Source organism: Furipterus horrens, unplaced genomic scaffold, assembly GCF_987537825.1.
Source record: "Furipterus horrens unplaced genomic scaffold, mFurHor1.1.pri manual_scaffold_2, whole genome shotgun sequence".
Taxonomy (NCBI): Eukaryota; Metazoa; Chordata; class Mammalia; order Chiroptera; family Furipteridae; genus Furipterus; species Furipterus horrens.
In genome coordinates this window covers 139,197,019-139,219,703 of record NW_028327172.1, presented here as the reverse complement: position 1 = coordinate 139,219,703, position 22,685 = coordinate 139,197,019, and the positions used below count along the sequence as shown (strand labels likewise).

General features: G+C 37.8%; 1 protein-coding gene across 5 annotated transcripts in view; it reads left to right on the top strand.

Annotated features, from left to right (window-relative positions):
- MCM10 (minichromosome maintenance 10 replication initiation factor) overlaps positions 1-22,685 on the top strand; it is a 32,819-nt gene that overhangs the window by 2,206 nt on the left and 7,928 nt on the right. For 3 of the 5 annotated variants that reach the window (XM_090266523.1, XM_090266521.1, XM_090266522.1), the window contains exons 3-16: positions 4,445-4,786; positions 5,583-5,687; positions 5,831-5,971; positions 7,639-7,810; positions 9,601-9,766; positions 11,398-11,565; positions 12,747-12,863; positions 14,227-14,426; positions 15,750-15,850; positions 16,516-16,626; positions 16,713-16,830; positions 18,394-18,622; positions 19,967-20,111; positions 21,641-21,759. In XM_090266523.1, coding sequence (XP_090122649.1) covers positions 4,445-4,786; positions 5,583-5,687; positions 5,831-5,971; positions 7,639-7,810; positions 9,601-9,766; positions 11,398-11,565; positions 12,747-12,863; positions 14,227-14,426; positions 15,750-15,850; positions 16,516-16,626; positions 16,713-16,830; positions 18,394-18,622; positions 19,967-20,111; positions 21,641-21,759 — 2,234 coding nt within the window. The remainder of the gene's footprint in view (positions 1-4,444; positions 4,787-5,582; positions 5,688-5,830; positions 5,972-7,638; positions 7,811-9,600; positions 9,767-11,397; positions 11,566-12,746; positions 12,864-14,226; positions 14,427-15,749; positions 15,851-16,515; positions 16,627-16,712; positions 16,831-18,393; positions 18,623-19,966; positions 20,112-21,640; positions 21,760-22,685) is intronic. The other 2 variants (XM_090266525.1, XM_090266524.1) reach the window with 2 other exon arrangements.

Below are 22,685 nucleotides of genomic sequence, written 5' to 3'. Positions count from 1 at the left end.
AGTCTAGCTCTGTCTTAAATTTTTATAGTTTTGTTCATTTTGCAGGAATTTGGGCAAAGTATTTAGTATAAAAATGTTGCTCTCATTAGTAGAGCTTAGCACAAAGCTAATGTGCTGGCTGTGAAGAGATGCTAACAAATAAAATGCATTATTTTTCTGGTTGTATAATCAAGTTCTTTGTCTGAAACTTTTTTTTTTTAATCTAAGATTATTATACATTTTCTTTTAAAAAATGGAATGAAATGTTGAAATTTGTCACACTGGTATTTTGTGAAATGGATTGCACTTTTAGTATAATGAGTTTCCAGTTTCCTAAAATTATCAAATTACTTACAGGGCACTTTATTTAAGACAAAGTTTAAATTTTTGCTATGAGAAGGTCATGAAAATATGTGGTGAATGAGTATGTGTTCTCTAAAAAATCATTTATCTAATAAATCTCACTTGGTTGGCATGGCCTCACAGTTTGATCCAGTACAGATGAAATCAAAATGTTTCCTGGTGCTAGTTACAGTGTTGAACAACATTCCTGCTTATGTTACAGTAAAGAGAGCAAGATAAATAAATAAGTAGGAAATATCTGGTAGTTGGTAGGATGGGATACACTAGAATGAGCTTGTGTGCTGAGAGAAATGCTCCAGTGTCAAAAATTGGTGATGTGGGGAAGAGAGCTGGTGATTGGAGGTCGAAGTCTTTGGGGAGCTGAGAGGAATGGGCTCCAGTTACTAAGTGGAAGCCATCAATAGGACTAGACACTTCACCCATTGTCATAGGAGGAAAAGCAGAGAATATATGTGCAGGTTTAATAGTGGAAGATGATGAAATTTGATTGTTTCCGGTTTTTTGTTTGTTTGTTTTCTAAGTGTGAGAGAAGATTGTCAGCTAAGAGTAAAGAGGGAGGAGAGGCATCAGGTTTGAGAAGAGAATGGAGTGGTTAGAGAATAGGAAAGCAAATGTATTAGGGAAGTGGGATTTTTTAAACACTGTTGAATGCCTGTTTGTTCTTGGCTGGTATATATTGAAAGGTAAACCCATCAATATGGTTGCCTTTCCCCAGCGAAAGTTCACTGTTTGGAGTGCAGGCATGGAGGTGGCAGCATGTTGGATTTAATCAGGGTTAAGATTTTTGGTCACAGTCAACATTCATAAAACTTTAGAAATTTTATAAGGACAGAAGTTAATAGAAAATATTCACAGTGAATTTTGAGTGTGATATAATGACTATAAAATGAATATAGAAAAAAATAATTATTTTTGGAGTAGAATAAGACACTTATTAGGTAACCACAGACCTTTAGAACTGAATTAGACGGGATGTATCACTTTGTATATATTTTAAATTTTATTTTTTATTTACTTAATAACAACACATGCCACTATAAAAAAGAAAAGATTTTGTCAACCTGAGGGCATGAGAGAGAAGCAAGGGACTGAAGAGTTGTTGGAAGGCAATGATTATAATGATTGAACGTGGATCCAAAGTAAAGACTGCAGGAATAGGGAATACAGGAAGGTAAAAATGTCATAGGACAGTGGATGGATTGGAATTCTTAATAAAGATGATGGGGAAGAGGGAGACATCCCAAGGGAATTCAATAGCTGACAGCAAACAGGAGGGCTTCTTGATGAAAAAAATCTAATATCACATTCTGTGGTCTTGAAGAAAGGTTAATAGCTCCAAAGTGACAGTGGTAAGCAAGAAGATATCAGGGCCTTCGAGTTGATTGCCAAATATTTATTGCATGCCTGGTGCGTGCTGGCCTCACTCTTCTAGCACTTGCAATATGAGATATAAACAATTAAACAAACTGAGGAGCAGCCAGATTTCTGTTGTAACAGCCACCAAGGATATAGGAAAATTTGCTGGTAGTAGATTCTGAGTTCCAGAGAGCAGATCCCATGGGTCTGCAAGTAAGGATACACATGGGGAAACAGATGATTTTTGGTGGTGACCAAGAAAAACTGGAATGCTAGGCATCATGGATTAGCCGTGCTGCTTTCATGAAAGAAGAGGTGCTCAAGGCCAAGGGTATGGTGCCAGGAGATAACATCTTTCAACCATGACTCAGTGGTGTGGGCCAAAGCCTCTTCTTGTGGGGTGGTCTCCATGGCAGCTAGGAATGAGAGAGAGGAGGGCCTCTTGCCTCCCTTGCCAGCATATGGCCATCTCACATGGAGCAGCAGAGCCAGATTGCCTCTTCTCTCCTGCTGTACCCTGCAGTCTTCAGAGTCTTTGTGGACAAAGCATTCAAAACTAATTGTTAGTCAACCTCTGACTTTAAGCCTTAGACCCTTCATTAGATTCTAGGCCTTAAGTTGGCTGTTGGCTCTTTCCCATCTAGTATGGTAGTGTAAAGTAGTAGAAAGGATACTGGTTTCCTGATCCAGAGCTCTCCACCCTAACCCAGGCTCCTGTGCTGACCTGTTTTGCCATGTGATCCTGGACAGACCGCTACCCTGTCTAGACTTCAGCTCCTGGCTTTCCAGTGACCAAGTGAATCAAATATCTTTAATATTTTTGCTTTAAATGCCTCTGGTTTCATGAAGGAATAATGCCCAAATAGGAAAAAAAATTGAGCGAAGAAAACCGACAAATCAAAAAAGAAGTCCACTGGCTAATTAACATAAGCAATTCTTTATCTCACTAGTAATCCTGGAAATGCAAATCAAAACCATGGGCGTCACTCAGCAGTTTGGCAAAAATTCTTAGGTGACCTATCAGATATTGGTGAGGTGGTAGGGAGAAATGGTACTTGAGTACAATGCTAATAAGAGTACAACCACTTTGGGAACAATATGGCAGTATCTAGTAAAGTTGAAAAAGGTGTATACCTGACAGTCCAGGAATTTCACTTTAGACGTGTTTCCGAGAAACTCTCACACATGTGCAAGAAGGTGTATACATGTAAATAGTTTATAGTGTGAAGAAATTGGAAATAGTCTGTATTGGAAAATGACTTAATAAAGTGTGATACGATCTTACCATGAACTACTGAATAGCAATTGAAAGAAATAAGCTGGTCTGTGTTTTGATTTGGATCAATACGTATATGCAATGTTAAATGAAAACAGGATGCAGAGTAACACATATACTGTGAAATAATTTATGTAAATATTTTTAAAACAACCAAATACTATGTATTAGTTCTGAGTACCTATATGTTTATGTTAACAGTATGAAAAATGGACTAGAATGATATCCCAGAATTATGATAGTGATTGCAATGGGGCCTGGAGGTAGTGGTTAGGATTTTGGGATAAGATTTGACATGATAGCCCTGGTTGGTGTGGCTCAGTGCCGAAAAGTCACTGGTTTGATTCCCAGTCAGGGCACATGCCTGGGTTTCAGGCCAGGTCCTCAGTTGGGGGCATGAGAGAGGCGACTGATTGATGTTTCTTTTGCACATCAATTTCTCTCCCTGTCTTTTCTCCCCACCTTTCCCTCTCTCTAAAAATAAAAAATTTTGTAAAAAACCACTTGGCATGGTAAGGTGTTTTTTTGTTTTTTTGTTTTCTTTTTTAAGTTTTCTAAAAAAAACTAAGGTAAAGGCCAAAAGCAAACCTGACAAAACATTATCAGTGGCTAATTCTGGGTGATGGGATAGGAGTACTTTTTATGTAATAGTATGTACCTTTCTATATTTAAAAAAATTTTCTCAGACAGTTAAAAACTGGGGAAATATCTACATCTCGGGCCTAAATATATATTTAGTGTGTTTTTCAGTTATTCCCTTGTGGGTTTAAGTTGGTATGCAGGAAGTTGTCTCATTAGCTGATGTAGCATAGGGGAAAAATCTAGCCTGGTGACTGGCCCAGTGCAGTTGCTAAGCAGATATTGGCCCCTTCTTAGCCCAGAGCCCTTCCAGAAGCACCTGGAAAGAGAGAAGGTGGAGATAAGACCAATAATTATACCAAGCAAAATGGTGAATTTGTAGTTACTTTATTTTTATTTTTTTTTTAATTTTGGTTTTTCAATTACAGTTGTCCCCTTTTCCCCTAATTTCTCTCCCCGACCCAACCCACCCCCTCTCCCGCAATCATATCCCTCCCCGTTGTCCATGTCCATGAGTCATTTATGCACGTTCTTTGACTAAACCCTTCCCTTACTTATCCCCCTTCTCTCCCTCTCCCCTCTCCCCTATTGACTGCTATTCTGCTCTTTGTTCTATTTAGTTCCTTTGTTTGTGTTGTTCTTTAGTTTCCTGTATTAGGTGATATCATATGGTATTTTTCTTTCTTTGCCTGGCTTATTTCACTAAGCATAATTCTCTCTAGTTCCATCCATGTTGTTGCAAATGGCAGGAGTTCCTTCTTTCTTTCTGCTACATAGTATTCCATTGTGTAGTTACTTTAAATTGCCATATTAATGTTGAATGTTTTCATTATGCTTGTCATTAGCAGTTTTTCTCAGGTACACTTATTTTCTCTCTTCTTTTTCCCCTAGCAGAGGAAGATGAATTGTCTCTGCTGACTGCACTGCTGGAGGAGAATGAGTCAGCTTTGGATTGTAATTCACAAGAGAACCACTCCTCGACCCAGGACCACGGTAAACCTGATGCATTCGATGAGCTCTTCGATGCTGATGGTGATGGTGAATCCTACACAGAGGAGGCTGACGATGGCAAAGCGGAAGAGACACAAGACCAAAAGGAAAATTTGGCTACTCTCTTTGGAGATATGGGAGACTTATCAGATGAAGAAGAAGCTCCTACATTGAAATCAGATGAAAACAGAGCCCCTCCTGCTCCTGTGCCCAGTCAAGGGAAAACGAATCAAGAGTTGCAAGGTGCCCCTACTACTTGATTTCTCTAGACTAGATGAAGACCACCAGTCTGATGTTTTCATCAAGATAGCTGTTGAGTCAAGGGCGGAGATAAATGACTTTATGTAAAAAATGGTCTGAGTTAGTCCATCAGACATTTAAGGTCAGCATTTCGGCATACAAAGTGACAGCCAGTTATATATATGTATGTATCAGGGACAGCCAGCTATAATTGATACTTCACACGGTGACTCTATAACACTTTCATGCTTCTTACAAAAATATGTATATATGACTGGAATTTATATGCATATGGTGCCAGAGACAAGACTATAAAAGCTACTACACGTTCTGTTTGAGCTGGAGACCATTCCTGAACAGAAGCTTTGAGGAGTGCCCTTTTCTTAATCTTGGCATCTTCTCTTATATTTTTAAATTATAATAAAATTCAGTGGTTGGCAATTTTTTCTGGTACAGGACCAAGCATTTGTTGTATTAATTATGATATTCAGTTTGTGAATTAAATGTAATTATGTCTTGATTCCTAAAAACTTACTGTAGATATGTATGATATCTGTCAATAGTATAGATTCATAATTAGCTTTGGTATTAGCGGATTGGTTACTAGAAATAAGTTTATTTCTCTGAAGGGACCTCTTTGAAGTGCAAAAGTTAATTTTGAGTTCACGGTATGTGACTATATTGCAGGTCTCAAGGTTTTGAGGGAAGTTGGGTGAACACCAAAAATAATTCCAGCACTTTAATCATGTATAATTTTTCTTCTGGTTTTGTTCTTAAATCAATACTTTCTTCTCCATAGATGAATTAAGGAAGTTGCAAGAGCAAATGAAGTCCTTACAAGAACAGCTAAAAATGGCGACAATTAAACAGCCTGCAAGTCCAGCCCGTCCACATAAACCTCCTGGTAATCAGATTGTAAATCTAGGAATAGTATGCTTTCCTACTATTAAGAAATTGTAGCATTATTTCTGCCTCTAATTCCTGGTAAAACAGCTTTTGAGCCCCTTTCTAAATTTTCTTTACTAACTTCTTTTACTTTTAATCAAGTAGATAGGTCTCCACGCCCCCCTCTTAAGGAGAAGAAAGTTCAGAGAATTCAGGAGTCGCCGTGCTTTTCTGCAGAACTTGATGTTCCTACTCTACCGAAAACCAAGCGGGTGGCTCGGACGCCTAGAGTTTCACCTGCAGGTGTAGTACCCAAAGCCTCCTGGTTTCTCACTGCTCTGGTGCTGTTGAAGATATGTTTTGGCGCGCACGCGCGCATGTGTGTGTGTCTGTGTGTTGTGTGTGTGAGATTGAGGGATTGAGAGAGGGGGAGCGCGCATGCGAGCACTGGTCTGTTTCTTCTGACCACTGAGAAAAGTACATTTCTTGGAAATGGAAACCATATGCTACATTGTGTACTGAAAATTTCTCTATATTTCAAAGTACTTAGAAAATTTACTATTTAGTAGATATTTAGTAAATACTTAATGGGTTGAAATTTCTTTAACTCTGTCATCCTGCAGTTGATTTGAACTATAGAAAATATAAATGCTGGATTGCGTTCTCATGCTAGGAATTTAGAGATTTAATCATTGAGCTGTGAGACTGAGGCACAGGGTCCCTTAAAAAGTGGTCAGGTTTTATTTGAAATTAGGTTGTATTAAACCAGAAGGTCTGTTCTTTAGAAAAGGTTTCTCTGTCAGGAGTCTAGAATAGTACTCAAATAAAAGCCTGCTTCAGCATGCATATATACACACACACAATAGAATGAAAATAAAAGGTCTATTGTTTTTGTCATATTGCACCAGTTTGCCCAAAGTGATTATTCTTTGAAAGATGGAAGACAAAATCATCTAGAGATAACAGCATTTTTTTTTACCATATATGTTCAAAAGGACTTTTTGAGTAGCATTGGCATATGGCACAATAAAAGAATATTTTCAGCCTCCAAGTTTTTATATTTATTTGACAACAAATTTATATTTTATGTATCCACTTATGAATAGGGTCCATCCCCTTAGGACCTTTGGCATTTTTAAGGTATTTTATTAGGTAACTTCCAAAGTTTTGTTTTGAGGGTGGGACATGACCATGGTTTCTAGAAATTCTAGGGTTGCCCTGGCCCCTTGCTTGGGAGAGTGATCCAGTCTCTCTTGGATTAAACAAAAATCTGGTTTAAGAGAGAGTGATACTTAATGAAGGAAAATATCCAAACTGTCTGACTTAGGAGCAACAGCAAATGCTTAAAATACAAAAAGTGACCATGTCAGTGTAATACCCTTGTCCTTCTAATGTCCCCGCCCTGCAAATTAAATGGAATGGATTGAAATGAAATGAAACAAAAGAAAGGGAGGGAGCTAACTTGGGATTTTCTCTGGGTAGAATTTGATATGTGCACAAATATCCACTAATTATGGAATCCTGAAGGAGAGCTCTTACGCCCTTATGGAGTCTACCACAGTACTCCATATATGCTAAAACACTCCATAAATGTCATTGCACAGAGAAACAGTGTTTTAGAAAGTGGCACTGTCTAATATAGCAGCCACTAACACATGTGGCTATTTAAATTAGATTAAATTAAATTAGACATTCATTTCATTAGAAGCAATAGTCAATTATAAGTGACAGTGGCCACCACGTTGTCAGCACTGGTATAAAACATTTCCATCATTACTGGAAGTTCTTTGGGACTATACTGCAGAGGTTTTGAGGGCAGTACAGAATGATCTTGTGAGCTTCCTTTGTTCTCTCAGGATCTGTGTATTGCATGTGTTGATAAAAAAATTTTTTTTTTAAAGGAACAATTCTATTAAAAATGTTAGCAGTGTGGGGTTTTTTTCCACTTGATTTTAATTTTAATTTTCTAGAACCCAGAAGTTCACCTTCAAGGATGACAAGTGCACCCTCCCAACCACTCCGAATGACTCCTGGGAACAAACCTAGTGGAATGACTAGAGACCAGAGTGCAGGGGCCCCCAAGAGTTCTGGGGACACGCCTGAGCCAGTCTCCGTGGAAGCTTTCTCCGGCCTGAGGCTCAGGTCAGTAACTGACGGCCCCTCCAGGAGTCTTGTCCTCCTTCCTGAGGGCTGACCCTTTTAGAAATAGTAAGCAGATCCACAGAACACCAATAGTTGTGGAACTTGAGGAAACTTGGCATTGAGCACTGGGTGTGACTAAGTACATTTGCATATGAAATGTTTAAGGAAGACCTGCTTATTTATATATATGAAATTGACAGTATATTTAATCAGAAAATGACAGATAGAAACAGAGATAGAGACTTTTTAAATACATAAAGATATACACACCAGGATAATAGTATCTTGTAATTGATGTTAAGAAAAATAGCTGTATTCTTTTTTTCCTAATAAGGCAAATTTATATTCTTTGCATCTGTTATGTGGAAAAACTAAGGTATTCATTAAAATAGGAACAAATTGCAGGAGCAGTTCAGTGCAAAGCCTAGACTTAAAAATTCTCTGTGCTCTGTACCACTACTCTGCTGTGTCTCCATCGGTACCTCTTGAAGCCCAGGGCAGAACTGTGATCTTTACTCTGAGACCAGATTGCTTTTAGTACAGTCCATCTGAGTAGCCAAGTACTCACCCTCTAGAACACTTAACCATGTCAGTCTGCACTACAACTGCCAAGCTCTTGAATTGTGTATTACTGAGCAGAGGGAGAACAAGTAGCTGCCATTCTACAGTGTGGTACTGTACATAAAGTAATAACAGTAGACATGCGTTGCGAAGACTCAGTACTCCAAAATAAAAAAATTCAGCATCTTAATTATGTTTGAGACAGAATCTGAGGGATGGGATGCAATAAAAGCTCGCTGAGGAGCTTCAGCATTTCTTTTTCAAGGTAAACATGTCCTTCCTGAGGTGATGCTGCCTGCCCCAACCAGCCCATTGATGATGAAAGATGTTGCTGATGCGAGTGTACCACACGTGTGAATTGAATGGAGGTGGACAAAGTTGAAACTGCTCAGCCAAAGCTTCTTAGTGGAGTACAAGTTTAGAGGATTGCAGAATTGTTTGAGTGTCTAATTGTGTATCTGAACCTCAGACCCTAAAAATATTCTGAAGGCTAGTAATCTGATGATAACCTTTTAACTCACAGAAATCAGGCAAAGGAAAGGATTTCTCCTGAATATTCTTCATTGTCCAGAGTTAGCTCTAGGACTTTTTATTCCAGAAGACTTCTGAAAGAGTCAAAGGCATGTTTGTTTGTGTTTTCTCTTGTCCTTGAATATATAATATCAAACATGGAACAGATACTAATATTCTACTAGAGAAAAACAATTTGCAAATTCACCAGATTTGGGCCAGTCATTAGGAACAAGACTATATTAATTGAAGATAGAGTTAAAGCCTTTATTTATTATGTGAAAATGCTGGCTTAAAAAAAAATCTGATTAGAAATAGAACCAGTAGAATTCTTGCAGAACTGATGAAATTTAAATATCTTATTTACTTAAGTCAATTCATGATATTGTATTAAAAGTCAAAAGACATTATTTTTAAAGGCTATTATAACTTATAATTGATAATAACTTAAAGAATTTGTAATCTTTTTTTATTTTCTATATAAGCCCCAGTTCTATATCTGAGGAAGCACAAACTTAGCTTTAAAAATTATATTATTTTTATTTATCTGCCATAAAAATGTCCTCCTAGCCCATACTATATAACTAAACCTCCCTGAAAAAAGGTTCTTCACAGATTTCTGCCTACAGCACCTCTTTTAACCAACCTACTATAGTGCCAGATAATCTTCTATTAGACTTAATAGTCTACTAATTGCAATTGCTGGTTTCTTGACCCAGACGTCCTCGAGTGTCCTCCACAGAAATGAACAAGAAAATGACCGGGCGAAAACTGATCAGACTGTCTCAGCTCAAGGAAAAGATGGCAAGTGAGAAGCTGGAAGAAATAGACTGGGTGACATTTGGGGTTATAATGAAGAAAGTCACTCCGCAGAGCTGTAACAGTGTGAGCCATTTTATTGATTTCTTAGCTCTTCATCACAAGCTGGCAGTGGGGACTCATGCTCTTGATTTGTTACCCAGAACCCATCAGTATTTCATTTTGGAATAATTGTTAGTAGGTTCTCAAGCTGCCACACCATCATTGAGTTGGTATCCAAGGGTTATGCGTAAAGAATGCTCTACTCGAAGAAGGCTTGGGTGTGTATATTTCTTGGGCTTCTTGTTGCCCACATAAATCTTAACTGCCTTTCATTTGTCATTGTTTTGGTGACACATGGTTGCCCCTGTGATACTGTAGGCCCTTTTGTGGAGGACAGGAGCAGGTGGTCAAAGAGGCTGCGTTTACAGATCCTTTGAGAGCTTTATTAGATGTAAGACGTCAATTGCAGAAGTTCTGAAATTGCTGACCTGTGCCAGCACAGTGTGGTGTATTTAATTTTATGGATATTACAAAAGATCTAACAAGTTTTAAAATTGCAGTTGACTGAGGCATAACAAAATTATTTTGTGGCCTGTCAAGTCAGAAAACCTGAGTTCTAACCATGGTTCTTCCTTTCTAGCTATGTAGCCTTAGGGTGACCCTTAATCTTTAAGTGCCTCCATTTCCTTATCTGTAAAATGAAGGAACTGGCTTCTAATTATGTGGAAAGTCCCTCCCATTGTTCAAATACTATGAATAATCATGATCAATACTGATTTCATTCTCTAATTTAGATCTTGCCAAATTTAGATGGGTTTTTTTTTGAGCTCCGACACCAGAAGCTGAGTTTTAGATTCTAGCCCTGTTCTGTCTAGGTAAATGTGATTAAGTCTGGTTTTTAAGTTTTTAATTGCATCACTGGGTATAATGACATTTGAAATAATAGGTGTGAAATTTTATATGAACTCTTCCAAGAAAGGCATTGTACAAATCCATGGAAGAATAATTATAACACTTGAGTCCAGGCAATAGTTCACCATAAGCTGTAATTATACCCACTCTGGGATTCCTCTGTGAAACAGCTTGATTCAGTATTATTGAATTATTTTGTTTTAAATCTAAACGTGGAGGTGTTCATAGTTGTTCACATTATAATTGGTCAGCGTTTTGAGTTGCATTTCTTCAGATATTTAATAATAGTAATGAAATTTTGCAGTTAAATGCACCCAGTTTTCTTTAAATGATACTTTCTTCTTCTAAGCTTAGCAAAGACTTAGAAGCATGGACCTGAAGCCTTATTAATGTTAATAATATAATTAATTGGTAATAAGTGATGAATTTATATCAGTAAGTTATTAAGTGGTAGTGCTACAACTTCCTCTTGTCCTTTTAAACATTGTGCGCACAGGAGTGTGTGTCTGAGTGAGAGAGGTTAGAAGGACTCTGCTATCCCATTGACTGCTTAGACCTGAGAATTAAAGACCAGTAACAAGTTTGCTCTGACTTGCCTTTACTTCACCTCCATCTCTAAATGAGAAGGGTGGTACTGAAGCCTAGAGAAAGGATTCATTTATAATTAACAGACACTCTGATGATTCTATATTCAGGGTGGATTGTACTTCCATATTTTTCCACAGTAGAACACTTCATCTGTAAATGGAGACGGTGTAACCCATTATTCAAAAATCATTACAATTAATAAATATTTGTTCCAGGGGAAAACCTTTAGCATCTGGCGACTGAATGATCTTCGTGACCTGACACGGTATGTGTCATTGTTCTTGTTTGGAGAAGTTCACAAAGAACTCTGGAAGACTGAGCAGGGCACTGTCATAGGGCTGCTCAATGCTAACCCCATGAAGCCCAAGGATGGTTCCGAGGAGGTAAGAATCTGTTTCCGTGATTATTGGCGGGAGGGCCTTTGCAGCTTAGTCAAGTTCTGTCAAAAAGATTTGTGTTGGTCTACATCCAGGTAATAAATTGTGCTTTTATATTATTATATCTCCATTAATCTGGTTTTTTGCTTGTTTGTTCATCCCATGTTCTGTATCATCTTTTTTCATTATATCTTTTAAAATTAGTTGCAGGGTTCTTGGAGTTTTCGAACTCTTATGCTCAGGTCTCCTTAGCTCCTTCATAAATTTCCATGGACTGTCAAGAAGGCAAGGTTTTATAGTTTTATAGTTGAGGGGACTTTGCTTCATTGATTAGTACAACCATAGCTGCAACTTAGAATTGAAGTGAGTTTTTATCTTCTTAAGCATCATTAGAGTTTTTGTACTACCCACTGATTTCTCTAGTAAATTGTAAATTTAAATACAGTGTGAATGGGACATACCATTTCTTTATCTCACCCAGCAAGAAGCTACACTTTGTTGTAGACAGATTATTATTATTATTATCAGGAGCAGTGAGAGACAGTTTTTTCATTCCTGTTTTCATCAGAGAATGGCAATAAATCTTCACCTATTTGTCCCAATGTGTCTGGCTACAAGTAACAGAAAAACTTCACTATAGTTTCTTCTTAACAGTAAACAATGGGGTTTGTTTCTCTCACATTAAAAAAAAGTCCAGACATAGGCAATGTCATGATATCAGGGCCAGTGTCTGAGTCCCTCAGCCTTTTCTTCTCGGTCACAAGATGACTTTGAAGCCCTTCAAGGCAGGAAGTGAGCCAGCCTCCTCTGTCTGCTTTTATCAGTAAAACAAAGGCTTCCTCAGCTTCAGTCTCATTGGTCAGAATATAGTCACATGACCATTGCTAACTATAAGGAGTGCTGGGAAAACGGAATGGGATCCATTCATTGCCCTATGCTCAGCATTTGTCAATCTAAGTAAAATCAAGATTCTGATAGAAAAGACAGGAGAGGGTGTGTATTGGGTAGAGAACTAAATGAGTCTTATTCACCTCCCACTTCCGATAGTGTTTTATGGGGCACTGGTTTCAAATTCCTTTAGACTGATAGAGCCTCTTACCTCACACCAACCATTCTTTTATCCATTCTAGCTGATAAAAGATCATACCTTCATCTGCTTTTAACTCCATTCCACTTCTTTTCTACAGGTGTGCTTATCTATTGATCATCCTCAAAAGGTCTTAATTATGGGTGAAGCTCTTGACCTGGGAACCTGTAAAGCCAAGAAGAAGAATGGAGAACCGTGTACACAGACTGTTAATTTGGTTGGTTTCAGCTTTGTTAGGATGGTTTTCCGCTAAATAAAGGAATTAATAGGAATACATTGTAGGTACTTTAGTGGTAATGACCGCTTTGGAACTGAGTTTCCTACATGACAGGAAGCTTCAGAGTGAGAAAATTAAATGTGTAGTTAATAATTGCCAGTTTGAGAAGCTGAGAGCAGGGGACGGATTTAACCTCTTAGGAAAGTGATCTTTAATTGCCAGCTGACTACGAGCTATAAGAAATAATTTTAGTTTACCCTCAATTCTAAACTGAAACCAACCATTCTTTTATCCATTCTTTGTAGTACCAGGGATCAAACACTATGATGAAATACATGGAAAATCTTACTTTTGTCTATGCCTTAACTTCATTATACATTCTCTTAGAGCTTAAAAGCACATTGCTTCACTGAGATATAATTCACATACCACACAATTCACTTTTTAAAAGTGTATAATTTAATAACTTTTTTATTGTTGTTCTGTTACAGTTGTCCCATTTTCCCCCCTGTTGCTCTCCCCTGCCCCTACTAATTTTTAATATAGTCACAGAGTTGCGCAGCCTTCATTGCTATGTAATTACAGAACATTTTCAATATCCACCTCCACTCCACTCCACCCCACCCCAAAAAAACCCATACCCATTAGCAGCCACTCCCCATTCCCCTCTTCCCCTCACCTCTGGTAAGTTCTAATATCTCTTCTATCTCTGGATTTGCCTATTCTGGACATTTTATATAGTGCAGCAATTTTCAACCTTTTTCATCTCATGGCACACGTAAACTAATTACTAAAATTCTACAGCCCACCAAAAAGATGCATTTTTTACTGACCTGACGAAAAGTTAGGTAAATGTTGATTCATTCCCACTGGAAGGCTATTGTTGTGTTGGCGGTTGTAATTTTTTCTTTATTTGACAATCTTAAGAGAAAAGAGGCCAGTGCCCCTGACTAAATAGTCGGGTATTGCATGTTTTAAAAATTCTTGTAGCACACCAGTTGAAAATCGCTGATATGATGGAATCATACAATATGTGCCATTTTGTGTCTGGCTTCTTCACTTAGTGTAATGTTTTCAAGGTTTGACCCAGAACCTGATTTTATTTCAAGTGTAGAAAGAGTGCAGAGGGAGTGAACTATACCCCTTTTTCTTCCACCTGACTACTGCTTTAATTGGAATTTAAGGAAAGGACTTCTTGCCCCTTAGTCACTGCATGGCTGCAGCTTGTGAATGGCCTTGGAGGTCAGTGGGGGAACTCTGCATACAGAATGGTGTTCCACAAGCTGGGAGAAAAGGACCGTGTGTATTTATGTTGTTTCCTGGCCTGTTACCCTCACCTTAGGCACCCCTTTTCCTTTTTCAGAAGGACTGCGAATACTGTCAATATCACGTCCAGGCCCAGTATAAGAAGCTCAGTGCCAGGCGAGCTGACTTGCAGTCCACCTTCTCCGGAGGACGAATTCCAAAGAAGTTCGCCCGCAAAGGCATCGGTCTGAAAGAACGGCTGTGTCAGGATGGTTTTTACTATGGAGGGGTTTCTTCAACATCATATGCAGCCTCAGTGTAAGACATTCTTGGGCTGCTTTTGGGACCAGGATCTTGTTTGTCTTATAAGAATAAAGCTAATGACCGTAGATTTCTGTTAATGATCCTAGAAGACTTGCACAGGTTTTATCTTTAATAACTCACTGCTTATAACAAGGTAGATGAGGGCCTCTTTTATTCCCAAGTAGGGAGGAAAACCCACAGAATGGGGAGAAATTGAGTCATGCCATGATGGTCTTTAACAGCCAGTTCATGCTTTCTGTTTGGGCTCTAATGTGAATATTGGAACTTTGTTTGGCCATTAAAAGTGTTTTGATCATTGTATTGACATCTTCCTCACTGTGGTTAGAGTGAGGTTGCAGACCTCTTGAAATCCATGTTTAATTCAGTGAACAAATAGGCAGTGCAGCTTCAGAAAGGGGTGTGGGAGACAGCTGTTTGTGGCCTCTTTTTTTGTGATCTCAGCATCCCCATAGAGTCCCTGACGTAAGTAATTGATGACCTTATCCCTCATTGTTAGAAGCACATCTGAGGACGTGGCAGGTAGGGAGCTGGCTAAAGGGAGCTACAGCTGGTCCAAGGACAAAGCGTAGATTTTGTTCCATGTCCAACAGAAATTGGGCAAGAGGAGGACTCTCACTCCCTGCCTGTTTTGTAATATCAAGCTTGTTAAATTTAAAATCATTTCTGTATTTTTCCAAACTGCAAAAAGCAATACACATACATTATTTTAAAATACATATGTATGTATATGTTAGTTCTTTGTTATATATGCTTCTAGATGGTTTTTACTTTTCCATATGTATAAAATTTTAGTAACTTAAAATGAAATTATACTGTGCCTATACTTTAGGTCCTTTTTTTTAAACATAAAATAATGTCTTTATCAAATATTTACTGGTGGCATTATTTTAAGTGTCTCCATAGTATTCTTTTACATGGCTCTGCGATAATTTAAACAATTCCCTCTGGATAAACCTTAATGCTGTTTCTAATTTTTAACATAAACAAAACTTTTGTTAATATCCAGCTTTTTCCCTAGTCCTCAGTTATTTTAAGATAAATTCCTGGACTACTTGATTAAAGTGTTGGTGTATTTTTTTATTCTTTTGCCAAATTATCCTTCCCGACGGCCTCACGCAGATTTGCAGGTTGCTGCTGCTTCGCATCTGTGATGACTGCTTTCCGCAGTTGCTGCCGGGCCATGGCATTAAGAAAGTCTAGTTAAATGCTGTTTTGAGAAAATTGGACAGTTTGTGATAAACAAGTACTTCATTTTTACTTCATCAGAGCACTCAAGTTTAATGACTTTCCTTCTGGGGGTGACTTTTGTCATTACAGTGCAGCAGCTGGCGCTCCTAAAAAGAAGATTCAAACTACTCTGACTAATCTGGTCGTGAAGGGCACAGATGTGGTCATTCAGGAGACTCAACAAAAACTCGGTAACTTTATTTCTCAAGACTACATTTCTTTCTCTGGCTTAAATGTGTAGTCTTTAGCATTGAAAATGGTCCCAGTCTATACTCTAAATTATAAATATCCACTCATCACGATCTTGGTAATATGCCCTGTGCCGAAGGAATCAAGCTTAGTTGGCAGCATCTTAAGAAAAAACAACATATTAATCTTGTCTGTGTCCTAGTTCAGTATGCTTTTTAAAATTTCTTGATGTACCTGGATCTAACACTTAATATATTAGAATTAGTACTATCACATTCCTGATCAAACCATCCATTATCTTTCGTTAAAACAGATCTAAGTCAGAGAATGCTGCATTCACCCTGTACTTGGGACTTTATTCATAACAGTGGTCAGGGTCTAGAATGGACCTTTATCCATAGTGCATATTTAAGAAATAGTGTATGAAGTGATCCTACAGATACGAGTATTCTAATCATTACTCAAAATAAGTTGTATTTGCCATACCCTTGCAGTCCTATTAGTCTGATATGAGAGGTTAAGAATCATTTTTTTCTCTTGATGTTCCATGCACTTGATTTACTGATGACTAAGTTATGAAGGCAGACTTTAAGTGATAAGTCACATGACATCAAGAAGTCTAAATTTTGAATCCTCTGAAGCTGATTTTTATATTTATATATTCCAGGAATAGCCCGGAAGAGCTTGTCTTGCTCTGAGGAATTCAGGGAATTGATGGACTTGCCTACATTTGGAGCCAGAAACTTGAAACAACATTTAGCCAAAGTCAAATCATCAGGTAGAGTACGGTTGCACCTGCTTAGCGTGCATTCCTGAGTTCCCGCTGCCTCCCAGAAATCCCTCAGGTTGTGGCTTGTGTTTTAGGGACCATGGGAAGCCCGAAACCTGCTTTCCAGTCTATCTCAGCATCGGCTCTCCTGAAGCAACAGAAACAGCATATGTTGGAGATGAGGAAAAAGAAATCAGAAGAAATCACAAAACAGTAAGAGTAACATTTAATAATCCCTGCTTGGTTAACTCATCTCAGGAATCCTCAGAATGTCTCATAGATTTCAAAAATGCAGCTTTAGATTTTGGGTGGTTGGCTAGCTTTTTAACTAGGAAAGTGTTAAAATAATTTTAACATAACCTAAATAGATAGCATTTTAAGTTTTAAATTTCTGCCTTATGGTTAGTGAATCCTGAGACCAAGTGGTACAGGTTACAGGAATTAATATCACCATGGAAGAGAAAGGAATGACATCTAGAAAGGATTTGGGGAAAGGAAAGCACATATTGACCTGTTTGGCTCCTGTTTCTTCGTTTGCCACAATTACGGTTTTAATTACAGGCTGAGCCAATGAGTAGATTTTGCATTTGTTCAAGTAAATAATAAAAATGAGTCACTGAAAATGGTCATTTTAGAGGCAAAATCAAGTGGAAATGAATATGGAAGTTAAACAAATCAAAGATTCTTTTTTTGACATTAATATAATACTTTTTAAATTACACTTGACATAAAATACTATAATAATTTTAGATGTGCAGCCCAGTGATTAGACCTTTTATAACTTACTAAGTCATTATCCCAAAAGGTCTTGAGTTCAAGTTATCTGAATAGTATTGTAATAAAAGCTGCTCTCAAGTACCGTGTTATGCCCTGTATTAATTCATTATCTCATTCGGTCCTTACAAATGTCTGTGAGGTTCTGAAGGGATATCTGTAGGGGTAGTCATCATGTGCCAACAGCACATCTTAAGTATATATATATATACATACATATAGATATAAAAACATATTTGGGGTTGTGGACCTTGTGTGAAATAAGAGAGCACCTGTCAGTTTAAAGGCATAATTTATAGTTTTTCAGAATTTTGCTGAACAAGTTAAACATATCTTTGGGTAGGAAGTGATACACAGTTTGCTAATTTGGCCTGGAGCTGGCAAGAGTGGGTATATGTGGTAGAGAAAAGAAGACTGGCCTGGGATTGTCTGGTTCCAGTCCCAAGCCTCAAGAGGAGCATTTGGGTCTTGGGCCTCAGTTTCTTCAACCGTAAGGTGAGAGGTTTGAACTAGATAAATTCTGATGTTTGTTGTTTTTAAATGGCCCTTAAAACTGTATGTAAAATAGTCACTATGTGAATTATAGCACTCTTCTGTTAAGGCTTCCAAATTGATCACATGAGTTATCCCTTCCTAGGAGAGTAAAATACAGAGATTGGGTGCATTCTTAAAGGTCCTAGTCTAGCCAGAGGGCTAGGAATTGTAGTCTGTCGCTCACCTTCGGGGCTGTGTTCTGTAGACAGCACCCACTGGAAAGCCAATTGATAAAAATAATAATTAGTTCTAAATTGGCAAAACAATTAGAGCATTTTCAATGAAATAATCAGTCAACTTGAAAAGTTACTGAAACTAGCATTCTTCTTATAGCCTGCTAATCTGAATTATTAACCAAGGAGGGGAAATTATTTTACTAAAAATTACTTATCAACTGGTGACCTTCCTGCAGTCTCCCAGTCTGTTATTTTGTACTTGCGTAGTCTGTGACTGCATATTTCTCTAAAGATTCTTGCAAAGCTCAAGTGACATCAAAAGCCCAGCTGTGCCGTCGTCGTCTGGGCAGCCCGCCTCTCGGTCTCCGCCCACAGGGGCTGAGTTCCCCAGGCTGGAAGGAACCCCAGCCATCCAGGCGCCCAGGCTGGGGCGAGGCTTCTCCGAAGGAGATGATGTTCTCTTTTTTGATGAGTCACCACCTCCAAAACCCAAACTGGGTGCTTTAGCAGAAGCCAAAAAGGTAATTGGTATTTGTTTTTCTGTTTGTTTTTTTTTTTAAGATTTTATTTATTTTTAGAGAGAGGGGAAGGGAGGGAGAAACAGAGGGAGAGAAACATTGTTGTACGAGAGATACATCAATCAATTGCCTCTCGCATGCCCTAATCTGGGACCTGGCCCGAACCCAGGCATGTGCCCTGACTGGGAATCAAACCGGCCACCTTTTGGTTCGCAAGCTGGCGCTCCGTCCGCTGAGACACACCAGCCAGGGGTAGTATTTGTTTTCTTCAGTGTTTGAATTTGCTTTCTGTAAGACATAGCTGGAGTTTCACACTTTATTTACCTATGATCAGGAATGACAGACACCTAATAGCTATTTATTGATTGTGGTAATTAGAGTCAATGAAATTTTAAATGATAGTGGTGTCAAAATAATGCCATTAGTTTAGTCCAAAAAAATAGGCATTACCTCAACACTTTTTGTTAGTCTGAAGGAGATAGTCTAGAAGAAGATACTGTTTCACAGCTGGAAACACTGTCATTAGGGGAAAAATTCTTGTAATTGTTGAGGCAACACTGTAAAATAGTGGTTTAAGGACTCCTTTGAAAGAAATCTTACACAGAAGCCCATCCTATAGACATAAAAGCTGAGTTGCTGTGTTTGAAGTGGAAGTTGGGCAGCTCAGAACCCCACTACTCAGCACATTTTACCACTCCCCTTCCTGCATCTCCCTATCTTGAGCTGTCTTCACTTTGTTCTGGTAGCAGCTATAACCACATGGAAGGCAAAGGTGAGCTACAAGCCAAAGCTGTACCTACAGTACTGATAATAATTGCATGTGTTTGTCACTTACTCTGTAGCTGTGGTAGGTGTGTACATGCTGTTTTCTGTGTCCAGGTGCATGCTTTGCATGCATTATCTCATTTCATTCACACAACCCTAAAAGATAGAGAAATGCTATCATCCCATTTTATAAATGTAGCAACTGAGGCTGACCAGTTAAGTAACTGAGGTTACAAACCAGTAAGTGACAGAGCTGGAATTCTATCCTACATCTGTCTGATTCTAAAACAAACTTTCAAGTGTTATGTGGTTCCTCTATGGATCTTAAAGCCTACAGACTAGCTGATGTTAATTTTATGATATTTAAAGAAGTTGAGACTTTATTTACTAAATTATAGACCTATCTTCTCATGCTTTTAAATTTTAATAATTGTAAGAATGCTAAGTAAAATGAAGATGCATTTTGCCAGTTTATATTTGTGAGCAGCCAGAATTCATTGGTTAATAGCTGGAAGGGGTGCAGAGCTACAGATGCCTTATCTCATTTTTAGATTTTTCTCTCCCTCTCTTCTCTTTTTTTAGTTAGCTGCTGTAACCAAATTACGGGCAAAAGGTCAAATTCTTTCAAAGACAGACCCAAACAGCATTAAAAAGAAACAAAACGACCCCCAGGGTGTCCTGAAAGTGAAGAAACGTGTAGAGAAGAACACCACATTTTCTCCTCAAGGTACTGCAGATTTCAAAGTTTACAGTAGGAAAGAGAAACTGTTTATAAAGGAAATGTATAAGCCATAGCCAGTGTCCCTGACACCAAGTCATTTTACTTCGGTTTACCTCTAAGTAGAATACCCAAATAAAATTTCCACAACTGGAACTGTTTGTTTTTTACAATCGCATTAAATTGAAATTATGCACAATTTGAAAACTTGAGAAAAGGGTTACTCATTAGATCTTTGTACTTATATGTTGGTATAAAGGTGTACAGGTAAACCCCGTATAACTTGGTTCTTAGGTTCCTAACAAATGCCGTGTTATGTGAATCCATGTTATACAAAACAAAGAACTAGTACAAAAAGGGGGTGAGGTTCCAAAAATTAAAAAAAATACTATTATATCTCTATAATTAAGAGAAATATCTTTATTAAAGCAATTTTCATCAAAAGTATTACATACTAATATGAATTAAGGAATGTTTTCTTCGTCATCACTACTAAGCTCCATTAACTGAATGCGTTTTCTTTTTGACAAGATATCCTCATCCTCTGAACTTCCTTCAGCATTATCTTGATTTCTGTGCTCTACTTTTTGCAAAAAATCTGTTATTAGATTTCTTGCTTTTAGCTGAGAGATCTTTATAAATTTCGTTATATGGTGCTAAGCACTTTTGAAGTTCTTAAACTTTGTGCTCCTTTCAGTGCAAGGATCTTCATTTAAGAAAAATGACTAACTGTTCGGCTAAGTCTAGGCCTCTCTTTACACTTTTTATAGTAAAGTGTTTAACTTCTTCATTTTCTTCAGTGTTAATATATGTATGTGTAATGTAACAAAGAGAAAAACACAATTAAAGTTTTAAAGTCTAATTAATACTCCATGAATAAAATGGGTTTAAAATTCTGCTTAATTTTAAAATTCTATAGGCAAATCTGATACGATGTATGCACTCGAATGAAAATTTTTAAATGAGTTATCTTTTGCTCTGAAAAGCTTTTATCTTGTTCAGTATTATACGGGGATTTCCCTAGTTTTGTGTTACATGGAGTTTTCTCCAATTCTCTAACTGTGTTAGAGTGAAACCATGTTATAGAAGTACCGTGTTATATAGGGGGGTTCCCCAATTCTCTAACCATGTTAGAGTGAAACTGTGTTATAGAAGTACCATGTTATATGGGGGATACCTGTACTTTGAAAGAAGCAGAGTTCCATTGTTTAGAATTGCCCTACTTTTATTTTTAAAACTGAAGTAGGCAATGTCATTTTAATATCAGTTTGTAAATAGAATATCTATTATCTGTTATCACAGTTAGCTCCTGTTTTAAAGTGAAAAAGAGATTCTAATTCAGTGGTCAAATCTGCTATCTTCTATATTCTAGTTTCTATTTCTCAGCTCATTTCTTAAGAGTCTTACTTTGCTGTTACCAGTAGGTGAATTCAGTTTGAAGGGCCTGGTGGGCAGAGACAGAGAGAATGGGGGAAACTGAGTCGATGAGGCACTAGTAGTTGGGCGGTACCGGCTGATGCCTTTTCTTTCTGCTCTAGCTGAGGAGGAATTGGAGCCTGCTAGGAAAAGAAGGAAAGAACAACTTGCCTACCTAGAATCTGAGGAATTTCAGAAAATTCTGAAAGCAAAATCAAAGCACACAGGGATCCTGAAAGAGGTAAGAGCTCAAGAGATCGAAGATGGTAGAGCTGCCCCTCAGACTCAGTGCTTTGTTGTGGGACTAAGAATTTGTTTCTTTTAGCCTAACTGGGATATAGCTGTATGTCAGTTTGTTTGCATTTGCTTTGTAACACAGGGATATTCCCAATAGATTTTAGTTTTGCCTTTGCCTTTGCATTGAAGACTATCATTTAACATTATTTAAATAGACTTCAGTATTATAAAAATGTTTACATGTAGTGACAGCTGTGAACCTAACGTTTAAATGGCTCACTACTATCTACTATATTCTGCCTTGCAATGTGAGAAGGGATTTTTCCACTTAAATATTTTTATATTGGCATTTCAAATGCTGTAAATCAATGATTATCAACCCAACACTCCCAAATGCCCCTTTTTAATAACAAATATTTTGTATTATTCCTTTATTATCCTGAAATAAAATTCATGATTATATATATAATCCCTAACTAGTTGAATTATATTGATAATATTAATATCGTAACTGTAATCCAAAGAAGAGAAAGGCAAATATTTATATTAAAAATAGTTATTTTAGCCCTGGCTGGTGTGGCTCAGTGGATTGAATGCGGCCTGTTAACCAGAGGGTCACTGGTTCGGTTCCCAATCGGGGCACATGCCCGGGTTGCGGGCCGGGTCCCCAGCTGGGGACACACAAGAGGCAACCACACATTGATGTTTCTCTCCCTCTTTCTCCTTCCCTTCCCCTCTCTCTAAAAATAAATAAATAAAATATTTTTTTAAAAAAATTATTATTATTATTTTATTATGTAAATACATGGGTACAGTTACCCTAGAAGATATAATGAAGTAGTCAGAGTGTTGATTTTATAAGTGTTGTAAATATTTGAGACATATAGAAAGGAAGACTCACAGAGGTATGTTTTTTTGGAAACAACACTG